This window comes from Schistosoma haematobium, chromosome ZW, assembly GCF_000699445.3.
Source record: "Schistosoma haematobium chromosome ZW, whole genome shotgun sequence".
Taxonomy (NCBI): Eukaryota; Metazoa; Platyhelminthes; class Trematoda; order Strigeidida; family Schistosomatidae; genus Schistosoma; species Schistosoma haematobium.
Window position 1 is genome coordinate 61200158 of NC_067195.1, and position 17085 is coordinate 61217242.

Sequence of the window (17085 nt, forward strand, 5' to 3'; positions counted from 1 at the left end):
GGTCAAAGCAAAATATGGCATAAATCCATGTGTCATGGAGATAGGTATAAACAATCTGACTGGCTCCCCCTGATTACCGTAACCAATCGTTAGACATTTTGGGTGACATGGCTCAAAATCGATCTCCATGGCGCAGATGGACTCACTATGTCTTTGCTTATATCCTGAGCTTCTAAATTGCCTTATAAATTTTCATTTCACTAATCTATTTTTTTCCTGAATCGCATTTTCGACCCCTAGTCTCTTACTACCAGTACTATTAATACCTCTCAGTCAGTCAGTCAGTAACAACGTAGAACTTCGTACGTACGTACATCAGTTCGAGTTGCCACACCACATTAGCACGGAGGTGCAGTGGTCGATTCAAATCCCGTAGTGGTAGAGGTAATAAGAGTATAAGCAGTAATCGGGAAGATTAGTGTTTGGAGATGTTATTTAAAGAGTATAATACAGTGAAATAAATTTGGGAAGAGAAAAAAAAGAGACGAGGAGGAATAAGGAGATCAAAATTTGGGAGAACATAAAGAGTGGATGCACCTGCGCCATTGCAAACGATTTTGAGCCATGTCATTCAGGGTCTCTAACCATCGGTTGCTATCATCTCGCGGTCCCCAACCAGGTAGTCTACACCTACCAACATGACTCAGTCCACTTGTCAGTGACTTCATGGACTTGTGCCATGTTTTGGTCTGGCCGCCCCTACCTTTCTTCCAACCTACTCCTATACCACTGAATAGGTTGGAAGAAAGCTCTAAGAATCTGGGACTTGTTCTGACAACTTGATCTTGGTATGCTAATGGAGTGTGAAGATATGAACAGATGTACACGTGTCAAGTTTCGCATTGCGTATGGATCACTGATTGGTCAACTGGTTGAAATAAAACAATCCTTTATTTTATTTACTTCACCTGACATTTGTCTTGGAATTGATGGGAACTAGTTAATACCGAACGGAGAATCTAAAACTCTCAAATACTAGACAGAATAGTTGTCTTTTATGAACAGTCTGTCTAATAATGAGTGATAGCCACTATTACCCATACTAATAATATGGCAGCACGGATTTCACGCAGCACTGGTAAAATTAAAAATTAACATAATGGGGAACTTTGTACAAGATAGAATCCAGTGAATAGCTCGTTCCAACACACATAAACTCAATCGGACGAAAAACAATTAATCACTCTTATAATTAACTGATAGTTTTAACGTGCCTAAATAGAAATGAAGATGTCATGGAAATTTAAATGGTTTTATTCCTATTCAAATATCACCGGCGATAACAAGACTCCATAAGATAACTTCAACAAAGTCACAACAACTAATGGAAGTCTTACCAGTACGTAAAGGGCAAAAGTTTACTTACTCATTGGATTCTAAACTGGTAACAGCTGCTAAATGATTTTTGGGTACATATCCTCGATTACCAGTAGATACACATTCCGCATACCACCAATCAGAGTGTGAATTATCGAGTATATTAAATATTTGTCCTTTGGTCATATTCAAATCATCATCTACACGTTTAACGTAATCATGCAAAGCGACAAATTGCCCTTCTGTAGATATCTGGGGTGAATTATGTGATGGATTACTTCGTATCTGCGCAACTGAATTGTTTAAGAAGTTGGCAGGTTGTTGAGTTGGTGAGAAGTTTGTTGACTGATGAGCGTTAGGTAGACATGATGAATTTCCAACAGATGATTTATCACCAGCAGTTACTGGAACACCCACAAAATCATTTGTCCATTTCGCTCCCTTGATCTGCTGAACTGCGTCGGGAACATAATTAGTATTATAGGGTTGGTAGCGTATCTGATCAAAGCTTTGTGAAGAATCCGGTGCTATCGCTGCTGGAAGCATAGAATTGGATGATTGACCATTATTGAATGAAATTTTAGAAGAGAAAATAGGTCGTCTTTCGACTACAGACCGAAGTGATGGTTCAAACATAGGCGCAGAAGCGTCATTCTTAGGTTAAAAATAAATATAAAAGAACATTCAGTAAAAATATGTTTATGTTTACTTTGAAAATCAGTATTCTAAGGCATTTTCTCTATCATAATTCTGACTGAGCGAAAAATTCGTGGGTTTAGATTGAAGTTACGAGGAACAAGATAGAATAATTTTTGGGACTCAGTACGATGCTAACTAAATCATTTTTGTTGCATAAACGCTTTTGAGTGTAATTAATTGTTTCCTAGGGATGTTATATAATTTACGGCCCAATGAAAATCAGACAGAAAGAAGACTAAAGATGTAGTATAATGAAGTAAGTAGACCTAATGGTGGTTAATAATCACGTTAATCCAATGATTAATTCTTTAGAGCTAGAGCTTGTAGAGTCGTAATAACTACAACTTTAATTAAATATACTTAACTATGTTAGGTAGATTGAATATTCATCGTAAGACAAGGTAAAGAAATACACACTAACTAGCATCTAGAGACTTTATTAACTGATGTTAAAACTTGACTCTCATAGCACTTTGCGACCTAATCCTTCTTCAGTTAACATCATGCAGTGCAAAAGATAGTGGTCTGTATGAAAAACATACAATTTAGTTAACTCAGTGGATAATCCATGCAACCAAATATTTGTTTACACTTCACTGAAGAAAAATCTGGGAATAACCATAAGAACCAGGCTAAAGTATGAAAACTAATTATATGATCTAGACAAAACTAGCTAGATGCTCATCTATGGATGGATGACATATTTATCCAGAATTACCTTGAATTCAGACGGGATCAGCACCTCTAACAATTTGAAGTTAAAAGCTTTAAAACAATGAACTTTAGTATCCAATAAATGGTTGGAAAGTCATCCCATCGAGCTACGAGCACGATTTGTAGCGAAGAAGCAACGATTGTGTGAAGTTGTGAACAACACAACTAAAAGATGAAAAACGTAGTGCGCGCAATTTAGACTAAACATACGCTTATATTTCGTGGGAAAATGGCTTACATCACCCGCTAGTGATCTGATCTTAGACCAAACCTTTGAGAAGTAGTTCAACTGATTTTAATCCACTCCAGGTAACCACTATTTGAATGAGTGATATTAGAAGTCAGCCTTAAGGAAACGTACAGAAAGCTAAAACAAGAGGTGAAAGACCCAAGACTAGGGACCCATGGGCTAATCCTAAAGATATTAAGAATGGTGGTTTAGTATTGCCAATTAGATTAGCTAAGATACTAGCTAGTTTGGTAGATTGATTGGATTTCATCTACCTGCTTGCAATTTACATGGTACACATGAAGAACAGGACATGGACCCATTATCTACTAAAACGTACTGAGCGTATATTAAAATTAAATCTTCTGGGATCAAAGCAGATTGAAATGAAGTTTGACTAGGTATCTTAGCCATTCTATGTATCAAACGTTTTAAGTCTGCTACAACTCACAGAATTTTCTGGTGGATGTAAATCCAGGGTACATCCCGGGTAATTTTAAGTTATAAGAGGTATACTACAATTACGTTCTCAATTGCATCAAGTGCATTGAACCGAACTAGATATAGTAGAAAACGTTAGTATCCACCAGTATTTCAGAACTAAGCCTCATACGTCTAAATCTCACATTACACACATTTCTAAAGCATGATTAAATATAATCATTTTTCAGCTACAATGTTGACGTTTAACTGTCGCCTGTATGTAAATAACATTCGCAACCATTTATGTAAAACTCTGTAATAAATTCTCGTATAAATCACTCTTTTGAATTATGTCGAGTGCGTAGAAAATTTGATTGCCCTGTAGAGTTAAGGTCTTAAATATTCAAGCGATAAATGACCGGTTTGCCGATTTTTGGGTAAAGTAGATGACCCGACGTGTTAATATTAGGGAAGAAGAGATAACGTGGTATTAATCTTTGGGAATGTAAAGGTGTTACTTTCGAGACAATGCACCTTAGTGGGGCATGGTAGAGGAATTTTTGCACTATTAACTCCGGAATGACGAAAACATCGAAAATTCAGTGCCCGATCACTTATACTTATACCAACTTTCGAAAGGAGTTGTCCTATTATTTCATAAAAGTTCGCTTTTATTCCTCCCATTATGATTGCTTGGGCTGAGAAGACGCATCATGCAAAGTTCCGAAATCAAAGTCCAGAACTGACAGTATTACGTCCTTTAGCATCAGTCTAGATTTATGGTCGTATTTATAATGAGGACCAAACTGAACCAGAAGAAAATGCAAGCAGCAGTACATATAAGGAAAACAGATGCGTAGTATATAAACACGGAGATAACTGTACATCTGACAAAAAATATAAGCTGACTGCAGTAGAAAGTGAAACATCGCGTATCCCCATTGATAGTTTCTACCACTGACACAGTCTGGACATGTGTGGATAAATTTGGTCACGTCTAACTACACAAAGTTGTCAAAAGTTGATCAGCTTCGTTTATATGATAAATTCACCAAAAGAAATACTCACAGGAGGAACCGTGATCCAACTGTTTTGATCATTACTAGACGAATTCGAATTTCCCATAACTATCCACTACCATTAAGGAACGAAGGGTAAGCTCCAATGATTATATCGGACATGTTTAATCCAGCGCGTTTACAAAGACGAACAACTTACGCGCATACAAAACCAAGCTTTTTAGTTGGAACAAACAACTAAACCAGTTTTCGGAGGCGATGTATTTTAACTTTCGTGTTTTGTAGTATCTCAGTGATATAATTTCGCCTATAATGTATTGATAGTAGGAGTTGGCTTCACTTGTTCTGGTGAAATGATTCCAGCAATTCGCGACGCGATGTGTGAGACGAAACTTCTAGCACGAAAAGTTGTATTCTTGCCTTCAGACGTTTCAAGCGCGCCTTCACAGTGGGTTGGTCTTTATTATAAAAAGAGATAAAAGTTATTTGTATGAGAAGTCATCACTCAATGTACAGTAAACCAGTGTTAAATTACCTCATTATCCAGGAAATGCGAGAGGATTTGTGTTGCAGCGTTTTAGCCTGTCTTATTAACATAGGTTACTGAGACATTTTTCGCTTAATTATCTCGTTTTCCAAACCTTTAAAACATATCTACTTCGCATTAGAAATAGGAACTACGTTCTTATTTTGGCTGTTTGTCAATCGTTACACTTACTCCTACCCCCTAGTGGGGACGTAATGCCCCTTGGACCAGAGTTTAAGCACAATAAACTTGTTGTCGGTAAACACATTTTTACAGCTTGCTATGTCTAGTAGAGTGTGGTCGTCTTTTCCTAATATAAGGAGCTATTTGTTACAACGCAACAAGGAAAAACGTACAACGAGCATATCGATTCAATGTATTCTTCATCGGTTATTCAACTTTTTCAGTATTCCTGAAAAGGTCAAAACGAAATGTAATTGCAAATCAAAATATACTCGTGCTTGAGCAAGGAAGCAAAACTTGCAGCAGACTGCCAGAAAATGAATAAAAACAATCAGGTTTCCAAGTGGTACAGAGAAAAATACAAGGCGCAACTTATCAGAAACCAAACTCAAACGTAATTCAAAATTACCTGTTTCTGTGCTATAGTGAGGTCAACTCGAAACAGGCTTGACAACCACTGATATACTTGGTACGTTCCTAAGCTGACTGATCCTTGATAGGCAGAAATAAGGGACTGTTTGTTGAAATGAATATGTGTCTGGGTTGAAAGGGGAAGCTACTACTACGACTACTCTCTCTCGCACTTTTATACTAATTGTATTGAGTTATGTCTTAGGAATACGTTATAAGTGTTGACCATAGATCTGTTTTCACAATGGTCCTATAAAGACTAGTATGGCAACAGTATAGAAACTTATTTAGGAAATTCGCTTGCAGTAAACTCAGTCTTAGAGTTGACATCATTATATTTTCTGTTTATGAGCTCCACACTTTGCCATTTATAGCTTCTAGTAGTTTATCGTATTTTGCCTTGTGATGTTACGTGTTTTATCCTTGATTGATCCTGTAAGCTTATTGTCCAGGTCGGTACTAAATGGATTTATCCTTGTTACTGGAATAACAAACATGATCCGAAAACTGCAGATTTGTCAAGATTTGACTGCCGAATCCTCAAGATCCCACTTGGAAGTCACATCATTTTCTATACTGATACGTACTCTCTCTACAGTTAGCAATCAGATGTTCAGCTTTTCTGAAGAATAGTTTTGGGTTGTGAATATAATAATATATTTTAATGTGAAAAGGAACGTTTCATAGGGTGGGCACGCCTGCACGTCTGAGGCATGTCATGCCGATCAAGTGTTCCCGAGTCAAATCCTCCTGATCTTCTTCAAGTGTTAGATGTTAAATGCGAATCTTCTCAATTATCGTGTGTTCAGCTTCAAGAATTGTGGAGTTGAAAACTGGTACCACTACAATCCCTCCTATGTGTATTTCAGTACTGAAAACCACAACCAATATGTCATAGTAAAGCGGAGTGTAGAATTTATTTTACGCCCCCTCAAACCTATTCACTTTGGAATTTGCCATTTTTATGTCTCATTATAATGACTACATTATTTTGTTCGAACTTAAGATTTATATCGTCGGAGTGATGTCTTGTTCGTGGCTGGTGGATATTATTATATGATGTCTTTGATTTTGAGAAGTTTAAACTCATCAGTGCATAAAACAACAAGGGATCAAGCTAGCTAGTCAGCAGTAATATTTTGACGAGTTACCATTTATATAGGTTTTTCAAATATCCTTAATTACTGGATTGAATTATGAAACGAATTACGTTCATTGGTACCTTAAAATGTATACAACCGTCTCTTTTCCTGAGACAGATCTGTTAACGATGTGTTGATTCGATCGAATGCTGTTGTTAACGTAGTTTTTAAACATTTGCAATTACTAGGTATGAACTTTAGAATTAAAAACAATGAGTAGAGGCTAAACGTAAAAAGTCCAACGAAAATGTATTTGTGGGGACATGTCTGTCAAAATTTTGTTTTGGATATTACTGAGGGAAAACTACGGGTACTCACTAATATTTTCACACGAGTTAGTAGCCACATGGATTAAGTAGTGCGGCTGCGTTTCAGGTAACAGTTACTTACCTGAAGCATGACTGTGAACAGAATTAGTAGAAAAAAGCCCGTAAAAATGGCGTGCACCTGCCATTGCGGAAATATATTATTATTAACTAAAGTCCTAAATAAGGCAAGAAGTGCGTTTCAGTACCCGCCGCCAGCAAAATACTAAAAGAACTGCAAATAGTGAATATGACGCTTATTACCTGGGAACCTAACGATGTATCCTAAACAGAACGAACAATTAGGCTTTGAACTTTATCAACTTCATTATTATTACTATTCACAAACATCTTATGGGTACATAAGTGTTGTGAAGAAACCATTTCGAGTTTCTTCAAAAATGCAATAATACACAAGTTTCAATAATGTTAGCATCATATATGCCATATTTGAAAAAAAGAGAGTAATAATGGTAGAATAATAATAAGTCAGGTTCTGAATAATTGAGAAGAATATTGAATTGAGTTCAAAGAAGGAAAGAAAGAAAATAAGTGAATATAAATATAGGAGACGTGAAATACTCAAATAGTTAAATAGGCGTGTTTATGAACACAGTAAAGGAATAAACGACTATGTATGTATCGTCAAATTAGTAACAAAAATAAAATAGAAAATAATTGAGGAAAAATAACTTATTACTGCAGTAAGATATGACGCTGGAATAAATGTTTGTGCAGTTATAGTTTGGAGTGATGCTATGAAAGTTTCAATTATGTGAAAAGTGTAACGAAATATCAATATGTATGAGTCATATATACGTAGTGAAGATGAAACGCATTTGAGAAGTCAATTTAAATGTAACACAAGTTATTGTCTTACTTGCAAACTTCGTAATCTTAAGAATAATATTTATTTAGAAGGGAAAAAGAGAGAGAAAAGAAGTAAACACCTAGTGACAGGGTTCAACCATGATAATAATAATTGAGTAATGAATATCGACCTCTGAAGTAAACCAACAATTTAGAAAAATAAAATAAATCCTTTAGTGCACTCGGATAAATACATGTAGATTTATGTAATAGTATACAGAGTAAAACCGGATATTAGCATAAACATTAAAGCAATCATAATTAGGAATGATGCTATGAAAGTCACAATTAATTTCAAAGGACAACCAGAAATTGAATATGTTTAGAGGGATAAGAAGAGATAAAAAGAATATCTAATGTGTCGGGGGACCAATAATGATATTAATAACAGTATTAATTATGGATACGAACATAAGCAGACTTCATATATTAAGATGAATAGAAACAAAATAAAATAAACTTGAAAAGTTTCAAAGGTTACATTTTGCTTTTCAGTCAATTAGATGGATGATGGACCTTGTTTGTATAAATCATTACTAAATACATTGATATTCATTAGGTCACACAATCCACTTTCGGAAAGAAAATCATCAAGGAGACTTTTGAACCAGGTTGTAGTTTCACTGCAACGGAGGTCCACTGGCAGTCTGTTTCACATGGTTGATTAGCGAATAACGAAAAAATTATGGCGTAAGTTTGTGTGGGTTCTTGAAATCGCTAGAATATTTTCCTTACTGTGTAGATTGTGGAATGATATCACAGAGTATGAAGGGGTGGATACCGAAGAGTAGGAAATACCGTTAATAAGCCGGTAGATAAAGACAAGGTTTAATTTGATACGTCTGATCCAGAAAGGTTCTAATTTGAGTTACTGACATCTTTGGTGATAGTCTTTGTTGTCGGAATACCCCAGAACAGCTTTGATGAACTTTCTTTGAACACCTTCAATTTTAATCAGGTCATTATGCCTGCAATTACTGCAGACTAAAATACCATATTCAAGAATGGGTAAGATACATTTTCTGTATAATAATTATAATCTCGATTCGATATTATTTAAGTTTACCATTATGAATCCGATGAGCTTTCTGGCTTTGGATACTTGAGATACAATGTGCTCAGAAAAGTTCAGACTGTTGCTACACCTTAAACCCAAGTCACGAACAGTTTTGAGAGGTTTCAGTGTATGTTCGTGTATAGTCAGATTTAGGTCTAGGCAGCGGGCAACGTGAATAAATCCACTTTTGTCAACATTAAGTGGCAAATTCCACGAAACAGTCCATTCGTATAACTTATTTATTTCTTCTTGGGTTACCGCTGAAATATAGCTTTCTTTGGTGGGAGATTAGAATGAATAAACTACTTTTAGGTCATTGGCAAAAAGGAAAGGTTTACCATACTGAAAGAGGGGACACATGTCATTGATAAAAAGGAGAAAGAGTAATGGATCAATCATACTTCTTTGTATAACCCCACCAGTTACATTCACAGGTTGAGATCAGCGTGATCCAAAGCGAACGATTTGGCCACGTTCTTCGAATTGAACAGACAATTTTGTGAATTTATTTACCACTACAATGGTGACCGTACTTTTATGCTGGACACATCATTAGCTCAGGGCACCCACCGAAACATTCGCACCATACCACATTTCAGTTTACCGTGAAAATCTTTTCATCCGATAACTAGTCGGCTTAAAAATTATACTCAACGATACCTTCACCTATTCTATATATATTTTCTCCCACTCAGTCATCATCGACTTTTGGTCTTGGCTGTTTTGAGATCATTTGTTTTGTTAGTTAATAAACCCCCATAATAGACAATCTTGTAACTCCTCAACATTGACGAACGCATTAGACTTAACAGACATACTCTAGCTGGAGACGTTAGGTCACTTGGGTTCTTCATCCTGTTCATCTCTTATGATAACGATTTAGCCTAAATTGAATTCACCTCTACACATACACCATTACCCAAATATGTTTTCCGATCCATTGGTTCTCGACTGCTGGTTTGAGTGGTTCTAGAGATCCATGTAAAAGTACTGGATTCGGGCTGTAGTGTTATAGAAATTGCATATCCCCAACATATTTACTATCAAATCCTGCAGTATCCTGTCACTCCTCATAAGCGAACCGCAAGTGAAGTGGTTACTAACAATATCTGACCTTGGGGACACTTCAGAGAAGCAAGTACAATAATTTCAAAATGCACTTGAAACAAATAACTTGAGTCACAATGCAGCTGTGCTAGTACGAGTTCGGCAGTCAGAGATCCGAGTGGTAAACGCAACTGACTAATCCTGTTGAGAGGCTAAGGTTTGTCAACTTATATACCTTATGTTATAGCAGTTTTTTTAAAATAATCTAACACCACTTATTGTATGGTGAATTGTAATCCGGAAGAACACTAAAAAGTTTCAGAAATCCGCGACCGACTCCTTTATGTCCGAAGTTATGTTTATTTCTTGGAGACGTGAAATGACGGGATTCCTCACTAGAACGTTATACTGGTACAAATAATGAGAGTAAATGTGTATCGTTGAGCCTTCCTCTACCACTAAGCTTCAATTTCAGTTTCAGTTTGGGAAGGACAGGAGGCTCGATGGCCTATGTTAGTCCTGGCAATGGTGGTCTCTCAGTTGATCTAACCTTCTTTTGAAAGAGTCGACGGCTGGAGCCTCAACCACGTGCTGAGGTAGTGAATTCCACTCGTTGATGATTCGATGGGAAAGTCGATAGTCAGCTGATAAGTAATTTGTTCTCGGCTTATGAACATTTTTGGAGTGTCCTCATAAATTCTCTGTTTTGGAAGACAAGAAAAATGAGGGCATATCAGGTGCAAATTTATCACTAAGCAATTTGTAGACTGTAATCAAGTCGTCTCTAGTTCTGCGATATGACAACGGGAAAAGGTTCAGCTTGGCCAGTCGAGCATCGTACGGAAGCTTCGCTATTCCGGGAGTCAGTTTAGTTGCTTTTCTTTGAACCTTCTCCAGAAGCTCACTGTCTTCTTTTAAGCAGGGGCTAGCCGCTTGTATGCAGTATTCAAGTTTAGGACGAACGAACACTGTATACAAAGTCAAAAACGTTTTAGCGTCGACATGACTAAAAGCTCTACGTATTGACCATAACGTTCTAAAACCTTTGGCGGCTATTGCGCGGCAGTGTGCAGTAGTCTTTAAGTCTTGGCTAACGATGACTCCTAAGTCATTATATATCTGGACGACAGGTAGCTCAGTGTTATTCATCGTGTATGTATCTGTGCCTTGATGACCGATATGCATCACAACACACTTGGAAGTATTTATCGGCAACTGCCATGTTTGAGACCATTCAGATAATTTCTTCAGGTCATTTTGAAGTTCTAAGCTATCACTCTTACATCGTATCGTTTTCCATATCTTGACATCGTCAGCATATGGCAAGACCGATGATGATAGGAGACAAGGAAGGTCATTTACATACAAGAGGAATAGCACTGGCCCCAAAACTGTACCCTGGGGCACTCCACTAAGCACAGTTTCCCAGCTAGATAACTTTGAGTTCACCCTTACTCTTTGTTGACGCCCAACTAAGGAGTCTTTTATCCACATCAATTTACCTATGTCAAGCTTATTTAGTAGACCAAAGACATCGAGTTCTTTAATGTTCACGCTATCCAGTGTATGAATAGGGGGGTCTGTATACGCTGACGGGAAGGGCGCTTCTATGGTATATACGTTGCTGAAGTAGTTCGAGAACACTTGAGCCTTACCAAAGTCGTCCTCCACTAATGATGAAGCAGTACTGTCTCCCCATAGAGCAGGAATATTTCCTTTTCTCCTTGTCCTTTGGTTTATATAGGAATACAAGCGTTTAGGACATTCTATGGATTCCTTAACAAATTTTCCTTCGTACAATTTTCTAGACTTACGGAGGGTCAAGGCACAAGTATTCCGAGCCTTTCGATACTGAGATTTTGACTCATCAGTCCCCAGTAATTTAAATCTATCCCACATTTTCCTTTTCTTACGGAGAAGGATACGGACCTCCCTACTGAACCATGCTGGTGAGTTTTTCGGCCCCTTTGGTATAGTCCAAGGGATGTAAGGTGTGGTAACTTTTAAGTATGAATTTCGAAATGCGTCCCAGGTCGTTTCAATGGAGGACTCTGGGTCTATTGTCCAATCTATTAACGATGCTGAGTGCATGATGTCTGGTATGTTCGCTTTCCAGACGTTGGGTCTGGACTAGACTGACGCGTCCTCGTGACTGGCAGTTATATGGAAGTCGAAAGTTAAAACTGCGTGGTCACTTTTACCTAGGGGCGGCATATGATGGAGGTTCGCAACATCATCCTCATAGTGAGTCAGTATAAGATCTAATAAGGATGATTCAGTGTCCTGATCGTACCTTGTCGCTTCTTTCACATGATGCACTAGAGCACATGTGATAACCTCATCAACTAGTCCCTGCTCGAAAGAATTCTCCGACGATTCAGTTCGCAGATTTTCGCAGTCTACCGTAGGTGCATTAAAGTCCCCTAGGATTAGACATCGGCCACTTTGGGACCAAGTATTGAGACTGCTTAACAGGATCTCATTTGCCTCACAGCTTGGACTGCGATAGACCAAACCAATCAGCAGCTCTTGTCCCTTGCATTTTAAGCGAAGACTAACTAATTCACACGTCCCACTCTCATAGGATACACTATCGATAATAGCAAATGGGATAGCATTCCTAATGAATAGAGCTACTCCCCCTCCTTTGCGCTTTTGTGTTCTGTCGGCCCTTACTAACGTAAAACCCTCAAAATTAGGTTCCATACTATCTGTAGCCTGTGTCAGCCAGGCTTCTGTTACTGCGATTATGTCTGGCTTTGTAGAGTCAATCTGTACACCTAGTTCCGATCGCTTATTAAGTAAGCTTCGTGCATTGGTGTAACAGATCCGAAGCCTGTTTAAGTGCCTTCGTGCTTCACCCAGAGTGGCTTCGGCATCATTCTCTGTTGAAGTCTTACAGCCCGAAAATTTACAATTTTCAGGCCCTTTTCGCCAGCGTCTAACCTAAGTTGTAGTTCTTTTTCGGCTTCCCGTCTTTTTACACGATCTGCCGATGATGAGTCCTTACGGATAAAGACTCCTGAACCCTTTAATTTGTGTCCATTTTGTAAAATTAGGTCACGTTCGTTCGAAGAGCCGAATACTACTTTAAACAGTCTGGAATGATTTGGTTTCGAGTCCGCTAGACTCCCTAGTCTGTATACCTTTAGCAAGGTGACCCCGGTCATATTTATAAAAATGCTACATAATATCTACTGAATAGCAAGCGAAATAAATCCAATTAGACCTGTATGAATCGAGTTCGTCTGCTTAAATTGGTCTGTGCATTTTGCCAACACACCAATAGGATGACAGCTACTTGACCTTTGGGTATCATTATTTGCAGTGGGAACTAATTTGAATTCTTGTGGTGATCCTGAGGGTACGTTTGAATTCTCTATGAAATTATCTCAGTGTGCTGATAGAAAAACCGCCATGTCGCATAGCTCCATAATTTATATTTGAAACTTTTTCACATTATTTCTCCTGCTTTGTATCTTTGTTACTGATATACTTAAGCGCCAATATGTCAATCCCAAAATCCGGAAATTAAGATGTACATATTTACTTAATGCTAACTATATGTATTTTCCACGCAGTAATACGAGTTATATCATTATTTCTTACCGCACGTGTTTACCTGCGCCTTTTGTTGTGAAGACTTGAAATGTTATACTATTGTAAAGTTCTACTTTACGAGTGTGAATATATACTTATTTGAAACCATGAAGTACATCTCTAATTACCCAGAATCAAAGGATTTTTCATCGCCACATCGAGTATGCAGACTACTGATGTTCTTTTAAAATAAATACCTGAATCAATGTGAAGATCTATAAAGCTTTGAAAATTTCAATCCATAATTGTCCTACCCTATCATTTTTGAAAAAAACCTTTAATTTTGAGCAGGACTCAAAAACTTTCCTAAAGTTAGGAGATTAGGCACAATACCACGACCTATGAATGACAAAGTAAACTACCTAGGTTCACGAAGTGAGTCCCAATGATACTTGTAGTTCGTACCTCAGATACAAGTTCATAAGAGGTTTGAAGTTGCATCTATTTATTTCGTTAAGTTGTTGTTGGTCATATATAGATCCCGAAGAAAATTTAAGTTCCCTTTGCCTTAGAGAACTTTTTTATTCTTCAGTGCTTTGAAATGAATACTCTACTTAGTAAGCCGAACCTCGCAAAGGACAATTTTTATGAGTTGCTGGGTGTTAGCAAAGATTCAACGGTTTGCTGCAGTTGCTTACTTAACGTTCAGTAGGAAGATCAGATCCTTTATGAATATCGCATAAAAGCTAGAGAGCTCCATCCAGATAAAAATTCGGAACCAAACTCAGGTAGCTCTTCAGCCAGTTTTAAATTCTACTATAGCTTCACTTTTTCAGAAAATTCAGAAAGCTAAAGAAGTTTTGACTAATTCAAACCTCCGTAGCATGTATGATACCTGGTTGTTCAGCAATATATCTGTTTCTTTTGAACAGTATCTTGGTTTACAGAAAAATTTTGAAGAGGTATATATATCCATTTTCGTAATGTTTAGTGTATGCACTGGTATTCCAATGCTGATAAAACCCCTCGGATGTTGGATAGTACTTCAGATTCCGGTTTGTTATTGTGCTACACTTGTCAACTTTTCTTTTTAGACGGGCATTTTAAAAACGAAAATAACTCTGATAAGCTTCTTAATATTGTGAAGCTCTTTCGTGCGTATGAAATCTGAGTAAACGAATTTTAAGTGATTTTACTCACAACAATAACTTCATTTTATTTAGTTCAAATACTATTCTTTCATCATTTTTAATCAAGTTTCTTCCGTCTCTCACTTTCACAAAATTTCGTGTATCGTTTTAGCTTTACATCAAGTTATTCATCCCTGACAATAGAATAGCTACCTCGATGTTGTACACTTTAAGCTGTGTTTGATTCACAAGTTCTCCCTCTAAAAGATCTACTTGTAATCTTTGTGGAGGAGACTATAAAATAAATAATAATCTTGATTTTTCTTATGAATTTCTTTACAACATGTGAGGTAATTGAAAGCTAGATTTCGTGAAACGTGGTGATCTCTATAAAAAGATCTTAAATATTTTTACTTAAATCATCCCAACTATCACAGTGCCGCACTTATTTATGTAAGAAAAGATGATTGACTCGTAGAAGTTAAGAAAAAGATCGTTAGGTGATGTGTTATATAATTTCAGTCAGTTATTTTTGCCTGTACGTGTATTGTATACTGCTTTTTTCCACTGAACCGATCGGAAATCGTTGGTTCTCATAAAAACTTAGTTTATCAGTTATTAAGGTTTCCTTGAAGATCATAAATGTAGGTCTAGCCACTGGAAATTACTTATCAACCCGCTATTTTTATCCAAAGTTTTCTGATGATGGAAGTCAATCATGTGTAGTAGCTTAGTTATGTTGCATGTTATTTGGGTTACACGCAATACTTTAGTATTGTTGCATACTGTTTCTACTCCTTAATACTAAAAATGACAGCACAATGAAGAAATTGATTCATGGTTTTATTAAATTAAGGGTAATTTTATTGCTTTGACATATTCTCTCGTAATAAAGACTCCCGAGAAACTCAAGTATTCACATAAAACTATAAGGTTGCGTCGGTAGTGATAACATTACGTCTTTGCTTTTTACCTGAGCAATAAGGGTATAGAGAAGTAATAACGCCAAGTAAATTTGTCACCATTCCTTTAATCAGTTTTATTCTATTTTATCTGGTATTCAACTATCAAATACAGTTATCTTGTGGATCCCACCAAGAAAGCCTGGAGTCTCTAGCACTTCTGAGGCTAACTATCAGTAGCTTAATGAACTAATTCTGTACATTAATATGACCATCGTCAGACAAGGAAAATAGTAGGCACGAATTTATTAGATGGTTTTTAAGCAATAACAAATAAAAAGCTCTGTTTCATAATACATTAGTATTTGGTGCGCGCGAAGACTTTTGTAAGCAGAACCTTATTAATGAAGCGACAAGAATATCTTGAAACGGGCTCTGAGTTGGAATGACTCCTTTGTCGGATACCATTATTGTACATCATTGTCGTAATGTCAAAGGACTAACCTAGAATAGTTCATTCTTTGAAAAACCATATGTACCCAACTACTCATGAATGATTGTGAACGCTACTAAACGTTGATGTGTCCACTGACATAAGCAATATGATTGAGAAATAGGGCAGAGAATAATAGATAAAGATGAAGGAAACTTTATTACTTTAGAATTTTTCAACATATATATCCGCACTGTAGATTAAGAGGAGTTTGCTAAAATATTTTGTACCAAAAGATTTTTTACTGTATTGTAATAGACCCATATAGTAATGCCATTATTATTACTAAGTCTCATTTAGTCCGGTTAACTTCTCTATAGGTTTTTTATTTCGTCCCGTTAACACGATTCATATTATTTTCTACACCAATATGTTCTTACATCTTTTATACCACTAGTAACCTTTTGCAAAATAAGAATCAATTGCTCAGTGGGGTTGTGACCTTTCTTTATTGTTACAGTAACATATTTCAATAAGGCAATTAAGCGAAAACAAAACTGGTCGAGAAATATCAAATAAAGAACGTCTTTCAACAGCGAGCGAGTTTTTTCAATTTTCAAGTTCGTAGAACATCCGAGTAGAATTGGATTAAGGGCACTGATTACCTATGTTAACGCTTTTGTAGATGGCTTTTGCCAAAGATTAGTATCAAGTAAAGAAATATTTAGAAAAATTAGAAATTTCTGCACATGCTTAGGTCCTAATTTATATCAAGAGCGTTATTTCTAAATTTCAAGAATCACTTATTGACGTGTGTCAATTGATACAAAACTTCTGTGCACGGCACCCTCACGATTAGTTCTAACCACTTATCATTAAGAAGAATCTCTACAATCTGTCCGTTTAAACTGGTGTGTTTATTAGATTGTACATCACTGTGACAAATTTCGTGAACTTCATTTTCAAAATTTTGTCATAAATTATCTATAGACACTAGTTTGTGGCATGCACAGTCTGATTCAATGATGAAACTCACCTATAACCATGTCAGTGTATATGAAGTTATCTTAAGTATTGTAAATTCTCCACTTTTGACTTTGTTTTATGTAAAATTTTGTTTATATGGTGAAAATTTGTA

General features: G+C 36.7%; 2 protein-coding genes across 3 annotated transcripts in view; one reads left to right on the top strand and one right to left on the bottom strand.

The window, feature by feature from the left end:
• Positions 1-4624, bottom strand: part of SRC42A_2 (Tyrosine-protein kinase Src42A) — a gene marked incomplete at its 3' end in the record, with an annotated part of 60654 nt that extends 56030 nt beyond the window's left edge. Inside the window, exons 1-3 of one of the 2 annotated variants that reach the window (XM_012938564.3) lie at positions 4601-4624; positions 1881-1971; positions 1367-1853 (exon numbers count right to left, since the gene is read on the bottom strand). In XM_012938564.3, coding sequence (XP_012794018.3) covers positions 1367-1853; positions 1881-1971; positions 4601-4606 — 584 coding nt within the window. In that variant the 5' untranslated portion in view covers positions 4607-4624. Of the gene's footprint in view, positions 1-1366; positions 3513-4600 lie in introns of those variants that run through there. The other variant, XM_051211961.1, reaches the window with a different exon arrangement.
• An 8649-nt stretch (positions 4625-13273) lies between these two features.
• The window catches only part of DNAJC12 (DnaJ sub C member 12), an 86427-nt gene continuing 82615 nt past the window's right edge, over positions 13274-17085 (top strand). Inside the window, exons 1-6 of the mRNA XM_051211962.1 lie at positions 13274-13306; positions 14075-14161; positions 14195-14270; positions 14305-14444; positions 14474-14537; positions 14577-14929. Of these exons, the coding sequence (XP_051072089.1) occupies positions 14084-14161; positions 14195-14270; positions 14305-14444; positions 14474-14537; positions 14577-14653 (435 nt within the window). The 5' untranslated portion in view covers positions 13274-13306; positions 14075-14083 and the 3' untranslated portion in view covers positions 14654-14929. Of the gene's footprint in view, positions 13307-14074; positions 14162-14194; positions 14271-14304; positions 14445-14473; positions 14538-14576 lie in introns of the transcript that reaches the window.